The sequence below is a fragment of the Trachypithecus francoisi genome, unplaced genomic scaffold (assembly GCF_009764315.1).
Source record: "Trachypithecus francoisi isolate TF-2019V2 unplaced genomic scaffold, Tfra_2.0 Lachesis_group5, whole genome shotgun sequence".
Lineage (NCBI taxonomy): Eukaryota > Metazoa > Chordata > Mammalia > Primates > Cercopithecidae > Trachypithecus > Trachypithecus francoisi.
In genome coordinates, this window is record NW_022681470.1 from 61,963,968 (window position 1) to 61,979,696 (window position 15,729).

General features: G+C 54.6%; 1 protein-coding gene across 4 annotated transcripts in view; it reads left to right on the plus strand.

The window, feature by feature from the left end:
• The first annotated feature begins 455 nt into the window (after nucleotides 1–455).
• Nucleotides 456–15,729, plus strand: part of CNTN2 (contactin 2) — a 34,941-nt gene continuing 19,667 nt past the window's right edge. For 2 of the 4 annotated variants that reach the window (XR_004434398.1, XM_033200138.1), the window contains exon 1: nucleotides 15,336–15,672. Coding sequence is in view for 2 of the 4 variants with exons in the window: in XM_033200138.1 (XP_033056029.1) it covers nucleotides 15,419–15,672 (254 nt within the window). In the remaining 2 variants the exon portion in view is untranslated. Of the gene's footprint in view, nucleotides 760–10,394; nucleotides 10,550–14,689; nucleotides 15,673–15,729 lie in introns of those variants that run through there. The other 2 variants (XM_033200139.1, XR_004434399.1) reach the window with 2 other exon arrangements.

Consider the following 15,729-nt stretch of genomic DNA (forward strand, 5'->3'; position numbering starts at 1 on the left):
AATATTTAGATATTTTGACAAAAAGCTCAAACTACTTTTGAACAAGGGAAACAATAAAGAGGAACATGCGGTGGACCGGGAAACAGAGACAGCCCCTCCCTCCCACTTGCCCCACACAGCAAGCTGGGGTTTCTGGTTTGGATCTGTTCCTCTGATAGAGGATTTCTGGGGAAACAAGGAGGTTTGGCTCCATGAGTCTCGAGGATTTGAGGAGTAAGAGCCACTTTCTTTTCTCTCCTCACCCCGCCCCTCTCCTGCCCCTTCGGCCCTGGGCACTAGAAGTGTGGCTGGGCAGGATCGGGAGGACAGGCGGGCCAGACAGCGCCCCGCGGCCTGTCCATGAGCCGCCCATGCATTATGGAAGACGCGCGCTGGGCTCGCTCCCTGGTCCTTAAATGACAGCAAATGAGGTAAAGCCAGGAGGGTGGGGACGGAAGGGGGGGTGGGAGGGGGGCAGAAGGAAGCCATCTCCAGGGCCCCCGAGCGTTGGCTGAGGACCGGAGCCAGCCAGTGAGCGGAGCTTGGGAGAGGGAGGAGCACATCTTGATGCAGAGATGCTGCAGTGGCTCCGGGCGCGCTCACACACACGCGCCCTCACCCGCCACCGCCGCCGCGGCCGCCGCCGCACCCGGACAGCGAGCGGCTGAGGCCGCCAGGGCCCAGAGGAGGGCGGCCCAGGGGCTGGCGGCCCGGCCGGCCCTGGCTCACCGACTCGGGCAGCGTCCACCTGCCCCAGCCAACACCCTTCTCTCGCCCCAGGTAGGTGCCAAACGCTTTTGTCTCCTCCAACCCAGGGGCTTCCCCGCGCGTTGTCATGGGCCAGGGCTCCCGGGTCAGTTCCTGTAAATACCCCCTTGTAACTTGGGAGGGAACAGGGACAGGAACGCTAGCAGGTTGGGGCCATTCTGACTTCTCCCCTCAGCCTCTGTCTACCTCAGGGTGGGTGCTGGGGCTCCCCTCCGCCCTGTCTACGTGGGCGGCATCCCGCAGCGCTCTATCAGGCCGAGCTTGGCCGAAAAGCTGGACCCCAGGAGTATGTCCAGGAATTCAAGTTGGCCAGCGGGCAGTGGCAGCTGCCTGTGGAGAGGGCAGTTTCTCCTGGGCCGGCCCTGGGCACCCGGTCCAGGACAGGACCAGTCCATACGGCCAGGCCCTGGGCCCTGGCCTGTCCCAGAAGTCCCTGCATGGAATTGAGCGGGAGTCCTCAGATTTGAGGTAACCCAGGGTCTACCTCCGCAGGGTGACCTCTTTACAAAGTCTTGCTTCAGTTGGAGGGAGGGGGAGGCTGTGGAAGAGAGAGGGGAGAGTGGAGCACAAGTTTGGGCAAAGGCCTGTCCAGGAACTGGGACTCAGGGAGGAGAGTCCTGAGGCCAGTCACATCCCAAAAGGCAGAGGCTGGGGCCACCAGGCTGAAATTCCTTTCCTTCCCTTCCCCCTCCCAACCTTAGCTTCTCCTCAAATCCCTCCCCTCTATCCTCACTGGTGGGAGGGAAGGATTTGCACAAAGTTTGGCTTTCCAGTAAGGAAAGAGGCTGGGGCCAGAGTGGTATGGGGAGGAGAAGGGGCAGAGCTAGGGGGTTCTGGAAAGAGAGGGAAGTCCTTCTGCCCAGCACCGTGGGGCTTACGTAATGGGCTAGAGGTGGGGGCAGCCCCAGCCAGTAAGTGTCCGGAGCTGAATCCTGTCACCTTCTCCAAGAGGGTCTCTCAGGTCTGGGAAGCAGCGGGACGTGGAGGAGGCAGTGCCTATGGAAGGGGAGAGTCCTGCTGCTACTTGGGGATGGAGTCGGGCACCCTCTAGCCCCAGACCACTGGGGGCTGAGCCTGTGTCCTAGGGGTGGGGGGATCCAGTGAGATCAGGAGGGAGTGGGGTTGTGCATGCCATGTCCCCAGCCCTGGAGAAAGGTGAGTTTCAGCATCTTTTCCCTCTGCTCAGAAGGAGGTGGGAGGAGGAACAGCCCAAGAAACCCAGTGCACAGCTGATATTCTGGTCTCGTCTGGGCAACAGTTTCAGCCTCCTCTTCCAACTCTCTGGCCAAAGACCCCTCAGCTCACTTAGCCTCCAAGTCTCTCTACCTCCTGGTCCCATTCAGGGGGGCCGAATGAGCCACTGGAGATCGAGTGCAGCAAAAGGTGGCCCACCTGTGGGAGAGGCTGCTGTGACAGCACCTCCTGGGGGTGGGGCAGGGAGATGGCCTGGAGGTCACAACAGGTGCCCTCACTCCTGGCCTTGGGAGAAGAGAGCTCTCCCCTTAAAGACAGCAGCATCCAAGCCCCTCCCCAGGGTGCCCACCAGTTAACCCCTTTCTAGCCAAGTTGCAGAACCACGGACAGGGCTTTTGCCACAAGGTCAAAGTCCTTCCTAATCGCCTGTCGCAGTCCTCAGCCAGTAAGAGGGAGGCAGGAGGTGAGACAGACAGGAAAGGGCCCCTGAGCCAATGATGTCAAAGTCACCCAAGGTCTACCTGCCTCACAGGTGCAGAGACCACCGTGCTGACACGATGAGCAGTGAGGGAAACAGAGGCACACTGTTCATGGAGATGAGTGCCCCAGACTCCAGGAGCCTGCGCTCATTCCCAGCTGTCTCTCTCTTACTCTCCTTCCTTCCTCTACTCCTTCCTTCCTCGCACTCCCTTCTCTGGTCGCATGTACTCCACCGGCTTCAGCCCTCGGCCTCCCCCCGCCAACCATTTCCCCTGCCAGATTTCACTCCTTATGCAACTCCATTCCAGCACCTTCTCTGTCAGCAGTTGTTCAAATAGAGACACATGTGGGATAGACCTCCAAGGAATTGTGCTTAACGGGGTGGTTGCACATCTCGTCTCTGGCTGACCAAACTTACTTCTTAGGGGCATGTACATAGACAAGGGACCCCAAGGCATCCTTTCTGCCTCTAAAGCCACCAGGGAAGCAATGCATTTGGGATGGCTTGGAGGATGCGTAGTCCCCTCTTCAGAAAACTCCTCGAGCCAAACGTTGGTGAGAAAGCGTATTTCAAAGACAATCTCTAAGCCTGAGTGTGGGTGGTATTTGTATTTTTGGAGGGATTCCTAGGGCAGAACCAGGGGGTTGGAGAAGAGGTGGTTGATACACAGGGGAGGAAGAACCAGAGCAAAGAATATGCCAGGGAAGCCAGAGGGACTTATGTTAGACTGCAGGAGATACTTCCTGGCTAGAAGGGTGAGCCATGAGGAGGTGGGGCAGTCTCCTTTCAGATGACTCTAAGGATGGTGTGGAGAACTGGGGTCTGGTCCAAGGTTAAAGAGTCCTGCCTAGAGGCAAAGGTTGGGCTGGTTGACCCTATACGTTTCTTCCAACTTCCAGTAATCCTGTTTCAAATGGTAAAAGGTGGATGTGACTCAGGAATCCATAAGAAGGCAGACATCCTTTTCATTCCCTCATGCATGCTGGCCACCCCTTCATCCCTCAGGACCACAACCCCAATCTAGACCAACCCCCCAGAGGCTGTTGCTAACCTGGAACATTTATGGGAGTTTCTGTGGGCTCTGTGTCCTGATGGTAATCATCCTGGAATAAGTGCTTTCTTCAGTTTGATGATTCCTTGCTACAAGATTAGCCCATGTTTCTTTGTTTACCAAAGAGGATGCAAACAAAAGCAAGGTGTGTGATGTTCTCACCCGAAACCTGAACACCTACCATCCCAGGACACATTCAGGCCCACACACATCTCAGCGTCCTTCTTACCTAATGAGCCATTAAGTTCCCTACTTAGATGGGGAAGTCAACGCCAGCCTCTCACACACACCCATTTAGTCAAACCTGCTGGGTTTCCTCCAGCCCAAGCCCACATCTTTTCAGTGCCTGCCACCCTCAAGGACCAAGGGGTTCTCCCACCCTGTGCCTGGCTGGAGGGCAGCCTTCCTGCCGTGCTGCCCAAGAGGTGAAGCTAATCTGGACCCCAAATCCAAAGGAAACTAGCTTGAGAGGAGGAGCAGTTTGGACCCCACCTCCACCAGGCTTAAGTGCTGAACCACCCTGGAGGAAGCTGTCTAGGAACTGGGGGGAGCCTCCTTGCAGCAGAGTTGGGGGGACATGCAGAAATTGCTCTGCTAATGCAGGAAGAAATTTTCTTCCTGGTTTGCTTCTTCAGAAACAAGTTGAAACCATTGTTCTTATGCCTGGCATCTCAAAAAGGAATCCTTCTACAGCGCTCATTCACTGCTTCACACCACACAGAGAGCAGGGCAGGCAAGTAGGAACACCTGTGGTCTGGGGGTGGCTGGCTCCTGATCCTGAGCTTCCCAGGAGGACGGAAGCCTCTCCTCTTCTGTCTACTCCCTACTTTAAAGGGTCTCTCTGTTAGAGTAGGTCTCTCCTGCAGGGGCAAAGACTCTAGGCTCAGATCAAGGGCCAGACTCCCCCCTGCCCGATGCTGGAAGCTCAAACAAACCCATGAACCTGGGAGCCACAGCTCTCCCCAGAGGGCATGTCAGCATGAGGGCCGGGCCTCAGGGAAGCAGCTGCAGTCACAAAGAGCCTGCAGACAGAGCTGAGCAGCACACAGAGGGGGCTAAGGAAGGACAGGGCTGCACAGCTCCCCTGGTCCCCATTGGGGCTGAGGAGGTCCCTATGCCCCCATATCTCCCCTAAGGATGTCTGCAGCTCAGGGTACCACAGAGACCCCTCAATCACAATCCTTCACCCTGCCCCTTCCAGTTGCTGCCTTGGCCTGGCACGCTGAGATCCTAGCAGCCCCCACCCACTCCACCGCAGGGCCCTGTACTGACCAGAGGGGCATGGGGATGGTTCAGACCTTCCTGGAGGATGATGGTGCTTGCCTCCTGGGCAATTCTTGTCTTAGGCAAAGGAAAGGGTACTGATCTTAGATCCCACCAGGCAGGAGGTGAGGGCGGTTGAGAAGGAGTACCTGTCCCGGCCGCATGACCCCCTGAGCACATTGTACCAGGTATAGCTCTGTCATGGGGGCTGTGTCCTTGTGCCCTAGTCTGGGGTGGTATGCTAGTGCTTACCTATGACCATTGCACCTGTGGGGTGTAAGAGGAGGGAGGCACCTGCCCAGGAGATGGTGGGTTTGTCAGTCTCCTAAATACATATGAGTGCCACCTGGATGTTGTGACTGTATAGAAGTAAGCCAGACAGGCCCAGTGGCTGTGGACACAAGGCTGTGAGATTTCTCAGTTCTAAGATCTGATCTTTCCTGAGCACTCACTATGAGCCTGTGACGTGCTGACCTCACAGCAGTCCCATGAAGCAGGTCCTACCCTTCTCATTCCCACTCTTGCAGATGGGAGAGTGAGGCTGGGACTGGTTAAGTAATGACTGTGATAACCAGGATTATACTAGTTAGTTGTATTAGGGGTATGCTAGCTAGACAGCACCAGGCAGGTTTACCTAATAGCCTGCCCTGTTAACCAGTGTGCTGTTTTATAGGATAGAGGTCAAGTAGGGACCTGAAGGGCTCCTCAAGTACTTTGTAGGCTGATAATAAATCACTTAGTCTCTGCCCACAGCTGGGCTCCAAACTCTTCTTTCCTACCACCATCCATCGGAAGTTGCCAAATCTCTCATTGCCCTCCAATCTCCATTACGGGGGAGAAGAGGAGAGACATTCAGGACCAGGAGCTGGGCGTCCCAATAGGCAGCAAGCACTCTGGGGTGGAGGGTGTACCTTTTATTTTCTGACTGGCTCCATGCAGGGGGCCTTATCCCAGAAACCCTGTCGTGTGTTGGAGCCCCACTCACAGCCTTCTGTCCCCCAGCTGTCCCCCAGGCCCTTTGTTTCCTGGGCCCGACAATTCGACCAGCTCCCCCTGGTGCCCTGAACCCCCCAGTGGTCCACTCCCCCATGTGCTGGTGCCTCGCAGGACCAGCCCCTGCTGGTGACAGCCTGTGCTCGCCTGTGCCAGTCTGCGCCTGCACCCCTGCACTAGGGCAGCTGGCCTGGGCGAGACTTGGCTGGCTTAGGGCTCGCAGGGCCAGCTCTGGGCCTGGCATAGCTCCACTCCAGCCTTGCTCCTGACAAAAAAGCCTCCTCCATCCTGGGCATTCTAGAACGTATAATAGGGCAGATGGTATGGGGAGATGACTGATCGGTGAACTCATGAGCACATCCTAGGCTGCACTCAGGTGGTCAGGGAGCTCTGTAGAGGCAGTAACTTTATTACTGTCTCCCTGTGCTTAGCACAATGCCTGGCACATGGTCAGTAAATACTGTGATGGAAATGAATGCAGGGCAGGACTGGACACCAACTGCCTCACCTTTAGGGAGGCAAGGAGCTCCAACCTTTAGTCCAGACTCTGTGTGTGTGTGTGTTTTCACCCAAGGCTGTGGCACACAATGGAGCTCAATATACATCTGATCAGGCTGATGGGTCTCCGGTGCTCCCCGAGGGCAAGCCCTGGTGCTCCTGGATCCCGGCCCCTCCCCCGCAGTCTCCTCTAAGGCTGTATGTCTTGATCCCTGGAGGGTACCCAGGATCCTTGGGCTGGATTATTCGTGATTACCCACGGTAATTACTTATGGTAATAGAGATAACAGACAATCTTGACTACTGGAGGTGGAGGCGAAGGATCTACGATGCAAACCTCCTGGTGGGTTGCAGGGAAACAAGGCAAGGGGCTGAGTCCTCACACCCGAGACACACACAAACACACACACACACACATACACACAAAGACCAGACATCATCATACACAGACACATAGACTCATGCATACATGCAGACACAAAACTCAGATCACACATATACACAGGGACATATAGACACAACAGACAGATACCCACAAGCATTATATCCATGCACACTGGGACATAAACATGCACACACACCCAGCTCTCACCAGCACTGCTGTGGGAGCTAGGGACTCCGGGTAGGAATCTGCCCCGAGGCTATCCCGGAGTCTCCAGCCCCTGGTTGTCTGTCTCTGCCTTGCTCTGGCACATTCAGTACAAGTGCCTGGAGCCCTCCCTAGGCCGGCACCCTGCCCCCAGTGAGCTCCCGGGTCTGGCAGGCTGGCAAAGAGCAGGGAGCAAACGATGATTGAGCACCTTCTCTGTGCCAGGCATCAGGACTCAGCACACCAGTGCCAACGGGGTGATTTTCCAACTTTTTGGAGCCATAAAGTCCTTTGTTTAAAGGGAACTTCATAGGAAAGTCCTGTATATAAAGCAGATACAAGTGGAGCTGCTCTGGCTGGAGTGGGGAAGGAGGCTGGAGCCCCATGCTCTCTCCCTAGTCTCCCATGATGGCCCTGAGACAGGTACAAACAGCCCCAAGACTTCACAGCAGTTTGAAAACCACTGCAAGGCACTCTAGCACCTCATGGAACCCTCCAAAGAACTCTGTAAAGTGCATGTTATGATCTCCACTTTGCAGATGAGAAAACTGAGTCTTCACAAGGGGCATTAACCTGTCCAAGCTCACGAAGCTGTTCAGAGATGAAGTCAATATTAACAACTCCTGTTCATCAGATTCAAATCCTGGAAGGTCCCAACACCTCTCTATTCTGAAGATGACTCACTGCATCTGTATAGCATCCAGGGACATATGTCTGTGATTTCCCCTGACCAGATACCCTGCTGACCCTAGAGCTCTGAGTGTGTGTGTGTGTATGAGAGAGAGAGAGAGAGAGAAAGAGAAAGGGAGAGTTTGCCTTGGGGTTGCCCCCAGAAAGCACAGAAGACCTGTCAGCCCTGTCAAGTACATACAGACTGTCCCTGACTTATAGTGACTTGACTTACAATTATTCAAATTTACGATGGTGCAAAAGCAATACACATTCAATGGAAACCATACTTCGAGTATCCAACAACTATTCTGTTTTTCACTTTGAGTACAGTATTCAATACATTACATGAGATACTTAACACGCTATTGTAAAATAGGCTTTGTATTTGGTGACTTTGCCCAACTGCAGGGGAATGTAAGTGTTCTGAGTACATTTTATTTATTTTTTTTTTTTTGAGATGGAGTTTTGCTCTTGTTGCCCAGGCTGCAGTGCAATGGCTCACTGCAACCTCCGCCTCCCAAGTTCGAGCGATTCTCATGCCTCAGCCTCCCGAGTAGCTGGGATTACAGGGACCTGCCACCATGCCCAGCTAATTTTTGTATTTTTAGTAGAGGTGGGGTTTCACCATGTTGGCCAGGCTGATCTCGAACTCCTGACCTCAGGTGATCCACCCATCTCGGCCTCGCAAAGTGCTGGGATTACAGGCGTGAGCCACGGTGCCCGGCCTTCTGAGTACATTTAAGGTGGGTTAGGCCAAGCTATGATGTTCAGTAGATTAGGTGTATTAAATGAATTTTCAACTTACAATATTTTCAACTTTTGGTGACTTTATCGGGATGTAACCCCATCGTAAGTCAAGGAGCATCTGCATGAGCCCCATCACATGTGCCCACGCATGTGTTCCCTGGCTCCTGGAGGCATATAATTACAGTTGTTCTTGACCAGTTAAATGCAACATACAAGTAACAACTATGATGTGCCAGGTACTTTGCTAGGCATAGGTAATACCAAAATGAACACAACACAATCACTCCCCTGGGCAGCTCAGAACCTTCTAATGGAGACGGACACAGTTCCACAGGCAGGGTACCAAAGGTGTAGTCAAGAACAGAGTGAACTGAATTCTTTGTGCAGACAGGGGCATCTTAGGCACTTCCCAGCAGGGGTGAGACATGGACAGGGCCTTGCAGGAGAGACTGCCTTGCCTAGGAAGGGCATTACAGGAGAACGGAGATAGATGGGCTGGGGGAATGTCAGAGGGGTTGCAAGTGCAGAATGTCTTGAGTTCAAGTCTGGAACTGAGAGTGGCAAGGACAGGGAGGAACAGGTATTCAGGGAGAATTGGCACCTGGGCACCCTGCCTGTCAATGGGAAGTGGATATGAGGCCGCAGTCGGGGTGGAGGAGAGAGTGCCATCTGCTCCAACGCCCTGCTCCCTGCAAAACACCCAGCTTCTTGGCTTCCTTGCCCATATCCTTCCTGACAGGCCCTGGGGCCACCTCTCCCTTCTCTTCCCCCAGGCTCCTTTGGGTGCCAGCTGTGGCTGTGAAAGAGGCAGGAAAAGGTTGTGGGGTGATCAGATGTGGAGGGTTAAAGGGGTTCGGGAGCTCTCTTCCTGAGGGACTAGAGTGTGATGTGAGACAGGGCAGACCCTGAGCTTGCACTGGCCTTCAGCCCCTGCACAGGCCCAAGGAGCAATCTTAGGTCCTCTGCAGCCTTTCTTCTCCACCCGGGTCCCCATCCAGGGGACAGCATTCCCAGGCCCTTGGCCACTCTGCATTCTGGGAGCATCACCAGAGGCGGAACACTGAGATCCAGAGATGGGATGGGTCTTGTCCGCAGTTTGCAAAAGGGCCCCCAGCCAGGCTCTCTCCCCAAGCCCTGACCCCCTCCCGCTGCTCTTAGGTTTCTGCAAAGAGGGCAGGTAGAGCAGAGCAGCAGAATCTGCAGCCAGGCTCGCTGGTCCCTGTGGAGGCTCTGAGCCCAGTGACCCAGGTTCACTCTGATAACCAGTAACTGGAAAGCAGGCCCCTGACATTCCACACTCCCCTCTGAACTAGGAGAGTCCTCCCAGGGACTGGGAGTGAACGGGGAGGCTGGCTCTGCCCCTGCCCTCACCTCCCAAGAGGAGGCCCCATCTCTCAGACTGATGGGACAGGTGTCTGACTTGCTCTCAGCAGCTACAGGGAACAGGTTCCTCTCCAGAGCTCAAAGATTGAACCAAGCCTCAGCTCATCTCTGTGCAAGAGGGAGGCTCCTCTGGGAGCTGCGTTAACTCTTTCGACCCAGAAAGCCTGCTGGGCCCCTTCACCCATCTGGTTGGGGCATTGCTAATGGGGCCAAGGTCATGACTCCGCTGGTAAGTGGGTGTGGACAGATCAGTGAGACCCCTCCTCCCTGCTAGGAAAACAAGACTGGGAGACTTAAGGCAGCTCCCAAAGGAGTTTATTAGCCCCCACCCAGACAGCTGAGGGGAAGGGGCAGGGGGAAAGTTGGCCCCAAGCCCGCCTGCCAGAGGAAAACGTTACTGACTTCCAGCCCAGGCAAGGGTCCTGTTCTCTTCCAATCTCGCCTTAAGAGCTGACGGGCGAGAGGGCAGGTGGGTTCTTACCTCCCAATTAATCTCTGCTTTCACTTCTTAAGCGGCACCCCGCTGGCTGGAGTGGGGGCGGGTGGGGGTACAGGGCTGAGCCAGACTCCCAAGGGACCAGTAGGAGGCACTCAGCCCCAGGAAGAGCTTCTTGGTAATAGCCAAGCCCCTTCCTCTGGGGCCCTGGGGAGAATTAGTGCTTGGGCAATTCCGGCAGCTCCCCAGGCCGAGGTAAAAGCTTTAGAGACCCAGATGTGCCTGGAGCTGGGAGGAGCGCTCCTCGGCTCAGAGCCCTCCTGTCTGCCTGCCTCCCCAGGTCCTTCTCGGCCTCCAGCTGGGCTGTCCCCAAGCTGAGCTGAGGCTCTTCTCCTCCGATCCCCACCTCTGCCCGGACATCCACCATGGGGACAGCCACCAGGAGGAAGCCACACCTGCTGCTGGTAGCTGCTGTGGCCCTTGTCTCCTCTTCAGGTAAGAGGGCTCATCTGGGCTTTGAAGTCTAGCAGGCATGATTATAGCATTATATCCTTGCTATGATTTGGGTGACAATTTCAGAAATCATTTACTCTGCATTGTAGGAGCAGCTAGATTTCTGAGGCCATTTCCTTGCTGAAATTTCCCATTTGTAGATCTTACCTTTCCTTTGAGTTTAGGAGGAAAGGGAATATGTCTTTGCCGTGTTATAGATGAAGGAAGAATGACCCAGAGAGGGTGAGTGGCTTGCCCTGGGTCACACAGCAAGACGATGGCATGCCCAGATCGCCACAATATCACCTGGAGTTGCAGCCTCAAAGGCTGCACTGTCCACTACGGAAGGTAATAGCCACATGGGACTACTACAACTCAGATTCAATTCCATTTTAAAAATAATTTCCTCAGGGGCACTAGCCACATTCGAATGTTCAATAGCCATATTGGATAGCACAGAGCATAGAACATTTCCATCATTGCAGGACGTTCTCCCAGACAGGGCTCTGTAGTCCCCTGACATGAGCAGACAGCGGTCAACCCCAGTAAATGCTAGAAGGGTTTATTAAGGTAATGCTGCATCCCAGCAAATGGATCAAGCATAGAACATGATCTGGGAAGAGATGTGGCAGAGGAGGGAGCTCAGGTTCTCCTCCCAGGGGAGCTCCCAGCTTGGAGGAGAGGCAGAGGGACACTGGCAGGAGGGGAAGGAGAGGGTGAAGAGGGCGGGCTGAGAGCCACAGACCAGCTGGACTCTGGAGAGCATGTCAGGCCAGAGGAGCCGGGCAGCTGGTCTGTCCTAGGGCAAGAGGGAGGTCCTCAGCCGCCTCCTGCTCTAAGGGGTCTGCTGGACCCACTGCTTGGCCTCTACCCTGACCCTCAGCCCAGATCAATAGATGCTTCTTTCCTCCTTAAACATCCCCGTGGGAGTCTCCATGGTCCTGGAGTTCTAAGCACCTCAGACTCCACCTCCCCCACCCCACACCCCCTGGAAGGCTACAGCCAGTGCATTTCAGTTCCTTTGTCTCACCAGGGAAGGACTCCACTGGCATACTTTCAGATGTTCTCATTCTGTCCTCACTGCTTCCCAGTCCTGCAGCTCAGTCAGTGAGGCTGCTGGGAAACAGGGCTGACTCAGAGTGTGGGGGGAGCCACCTAGCCCCCCAGGCCTCGCTACCTGTCCCAGCGTCCACCAGACTGGGAAGAGCTACAGGGATGGGGAGCCTCAACTGCACAGAGCGGGAGATGCCAACCCCAGAAGGAGCAGAGGGGAGGCACCTGGGCTTCTAGCATCCCCTCCCTCAGGGACACCTCAATGCTGGATCCACACCATCTAAGGAAAGGGGTACGGACAGCCTCCAAGGTCCTCAGACCCAGAGACACACGAAGCCAGTGGCCAAGGGGCTGGGATCTGTTTTGCCACCTCCCAGAGTTCCAGAGAGAGACAGGGGTGGCAAATCCCATCGCTGGCCGCCACCCCTCCTGGGAAGGTGCCTCAGCTCTGGGCTTTTCTTGCTGCCCTGTCCTCGGGATATAGCTGTGGATTCCTGGCACTCCAGTGCAAGGAGGAGTATCAAGGATCCCCCTCCACCTTCTCATCTCTCTAACTCCCTTCCTCTGCAAGGTTTCTGATGCCTGTGTTTGGGGGAACAGTTACCATGACAGGGCATCAGAAAAGAATCAGAGAGGATGCGGAACAAGAATAAGGAAGGGCTGGTCTTGCCTGGGAGAGTGTGTGTTGTTGTTGTTTGGGGTTTTGTTTTTGTTTTTGAGATGGAGTCTCACTCTGTCACCCAGGCTGGAGTGCAGTGGTATGATCTCGGCTCACTGCAACCTCTGACTCCTAGGTTCAAGTGGTTCTCCTGCCTCAGCCTCCCGAGTAGCTGGGATTACAGACACCCGCCACCACACTCGGCTAATTTTTGTATTTTTAGTAGAGACGGGGTTTCACCATTTTGGCCAGGCTGGTCTCGAACTCTCGACCTCAGGTGATCCTCCTGCCTCCACCTCTCAAAGTGCTGGGATTACAGGCAGAGAGTGTGTTTTTGTGTGTGCATGTGTAAGCACACACACGGGAAGGCTCATGTGTGGGTGGGTATGTAGCTGAAGAGGTAAGTGTGGGTGTGTGAGGGTGTCTGTGGATATGGATGGCTGAGAGGCTGGAGGTATGAGTGAGGTGTCTGCATGGAGGTGGTGCTATGCTGGGGATAATGAATGTGTCCAGAAAGTCTTACAGCACAGTGCGACCAGCTCTCATACCCCAGCCTCCTTGTAGAATGCCCAGGGGCATTTTCTAAGACTTGGACCCCCAAGCCTCACTCTGAGAGATTCTGACTCCTTATCTGTGAGATGGAGCAGGGCCTCTGGTGGTTCTGATGGGAAACAGAGGTCAAGAGTCAGGGACACTGGGGTTAAGAATGCTGGTGGTGGGGTCAGCCTGGCCAAGGTCCAAACCCCCAGATCTGCTCCTTCAAGCTGTGGGATCTGGAGCAAGTTATTAAAGCTTTCTAACTCTCAGCTTCCACATCAGGAAAATAAGAAAATGGCAATACTGATCTTGTAAAGAGGTTATGAGAAGGAAATATGGAGCACGGTATGGGATAAATAGTAAGCACTCCATCGGTAGCACCTATTTTTATTATTATTTTTATTATTATGAATGCATGGATTATATATAAAAGTCTCCATGGCCATCTATAGCTGTGTGTCGGGGGAAAATGGATGTGTGTGTAAATGTGTGTATCTGGCCATTTGAGCAGCTTAGGGAGATGCACATGTACGAATTTATGTATGATATGAGTGTGCATATAAGAAAATGTGTGGAAGGCCGGGCATGGTGGCTCAAGCCTGTAATCCTAGCACTTTGGGAGGCCGAGACGGGCGGATCACGAGGTCAGGAGATCGAGACCATCCTGGCTAACACGGTGAAACCCTGCCTCTACTAAAAACTACAAAAAACTAGCCGGGCGAGGTGGCGGGCGCCTGTAGTCCCAGCTACTCGGGAGGCTGAGGCAGGAGAATGGTGTAAACCCGGGAGGCGGAGTTTGCAGTAAGCTGAGATCCGGCCACAGCGCTCCAGCCTGGGTGACAGAGCGAGACTCCGTCTCAAAAAAAAAAAAAAAAAAGAAAAAAGAAAATGTGTGGAGGTGAGAGATGCAGAGGGGCGTGTATGTGAATATTTGGGTAAGTGGACGGCTGAGAGCAGAGGAGAAAGGTTTCTCAGGAAGAAAGAGTCTGAATGTATCAATGTGCCCCAAGCCCACTCAGCCACGCCATCACCCAGAGTTCCTGGAAGCTGCTATTGTACGAGGTGGTTCTCAGCAGCCCAGCTGCCTCCCAGCCCCTCCTTTGCCCCCCCTCCCAGCAGTGCCAGCTGGGGCAGGGCTCCTACCCTACACCACCATCATTAACTTGGGATTAAGCTGGGCTCTCCAGCCGAGATGATGCTGTCACCGCCCGCTGCCTCCGCCTCTGAGGCCTGGGGCGGCAGTGAGGGAGAATGGCACGAGGGATGCCTGCACCGGGCCATTTCTGGGAGCCCTGCCTCCTACCTCATTCTGAGAGCTGCTTAGCAGCTGCCCTCACTCCCAGGGTGCCAGGACTGGGCCTCAGCTGCAGCATGGGGTCACCCCCTACCCCTGGAAGAGGACTGACGGCTGGATGCGCCGGGAAAGGAGCTAATCGGTTAATAGGGATCCCTTTCCCCATGACCCACCAAGGAAGGCCTGAAATCAGCTGTGTTAAGAGGTAGAAGCCAATTAGGGATAGCCTGGCTCCCACCTGACACGGCAGAGGCAAAACGGACTGGCCTCACCAGTCAGCAGAGAGTCCACCCCAGCCCTGTCGAAAGGCAGGTGCGATGTCTGGCCAATCTGTGGCTCTTCATCCCCTGCCCTGCCCTGCAGCAGGACAATGATGCATGAAGAGAGAGGTCTGCCCCATTTGCCTGTGGGGTACTCATTGGTCCACCAAGCTTAGGAGGAATTGATCTGTCTGTGCCACAGACTTGCTGGGTGACCATGGGCAAGTCACTCCCTTTCTGAACATTTCTTGAATTGTGATACTGGAATTGTATAAAACTGCCACCAAAGCAAACTGCCCACCCTCCACCCATCAAAGCAAACTGCCCACCCTCCACCCACCTTCTCTTCCAAGTCCCCACCCAACACGTGGCTCCAGCAGACATCTGCTTGCCCGCCACCTTCCAAGGGTTTGTCTGGCTGAATCCTCACGCAGACCCTGGGAGGTGAATTCATATTATTTTCATATCACAGGTGAAGACATTGAGGCTCAGAAGGGTTCCACAACTTTCCCAAGGTCCCACGGCTAGTAGAGGGCCAGTCTAGTCCCCAGGCCCAGGCCTCGTGGTCCACACTGCCCCAGTAAGGGTATTAGGCTCCAGGGACATACATCCTGTCTGCATGTTTGTGGCTGGCAATGTCTCATGCACCTCACACCCCATAGATCAGTTCTTCTGCAAGGCTCCCTTGAAAGCCCCCTGAGAGGTAGAACAGCTTCCATTCTGAGGCCCCAGCACCTTGAACTTTATGGCATTTGCCACCTTGCACTGCCAATTTCCTGTTTCCCTCCTTGGACCGCAAGCCCCTTGAAGAAGAGGGATTGTGTCTTAATCATTTTTACAAGCCAGTCTCTAGCCCAGTGCTGGGTATAGAGCAGGTGCTCAATACCTGAGTGTAGGATGGGTGATTGACTGAACTGATATGGCCAGATGGGGCCTGCCCAGCCTATTTAAATTCAAATTTAAATGAATTAAATAAAATGTAAAATGTCATCCCTCAGTTGCAATAGCCACATGTCACGTGCTCAATAGCCCCACGTGGCTAGTGGTTACCACATTGAACAGTGCAGAAAATGGAACATTCCCATCATCAGAGAAAGTTTTACTGGACAGCACAGCCCAAGAGGCCAGGCTCCGGCCAGGCCCAGGCTCTGAGGCCTCTGGTGGTGTCCTCACCTGCAGCTTGGAGTTCAGCCCTGGGATCCCCAACCACCTTTGGGCCTGTCTTTGAAGACCAACCCCTCAGTGTGCTATTCCCAGAGGAGTCCACGGAGGAGCAGGTGTTGCTGGCATGCCGCGCCCGGGCCAGCCCTCCAGCCACCTATCGGTAAGGCCTCTGCAGGGGGTGCTGGGAGGCCCTAGGCAGCCATTGAACCTTCCCTCT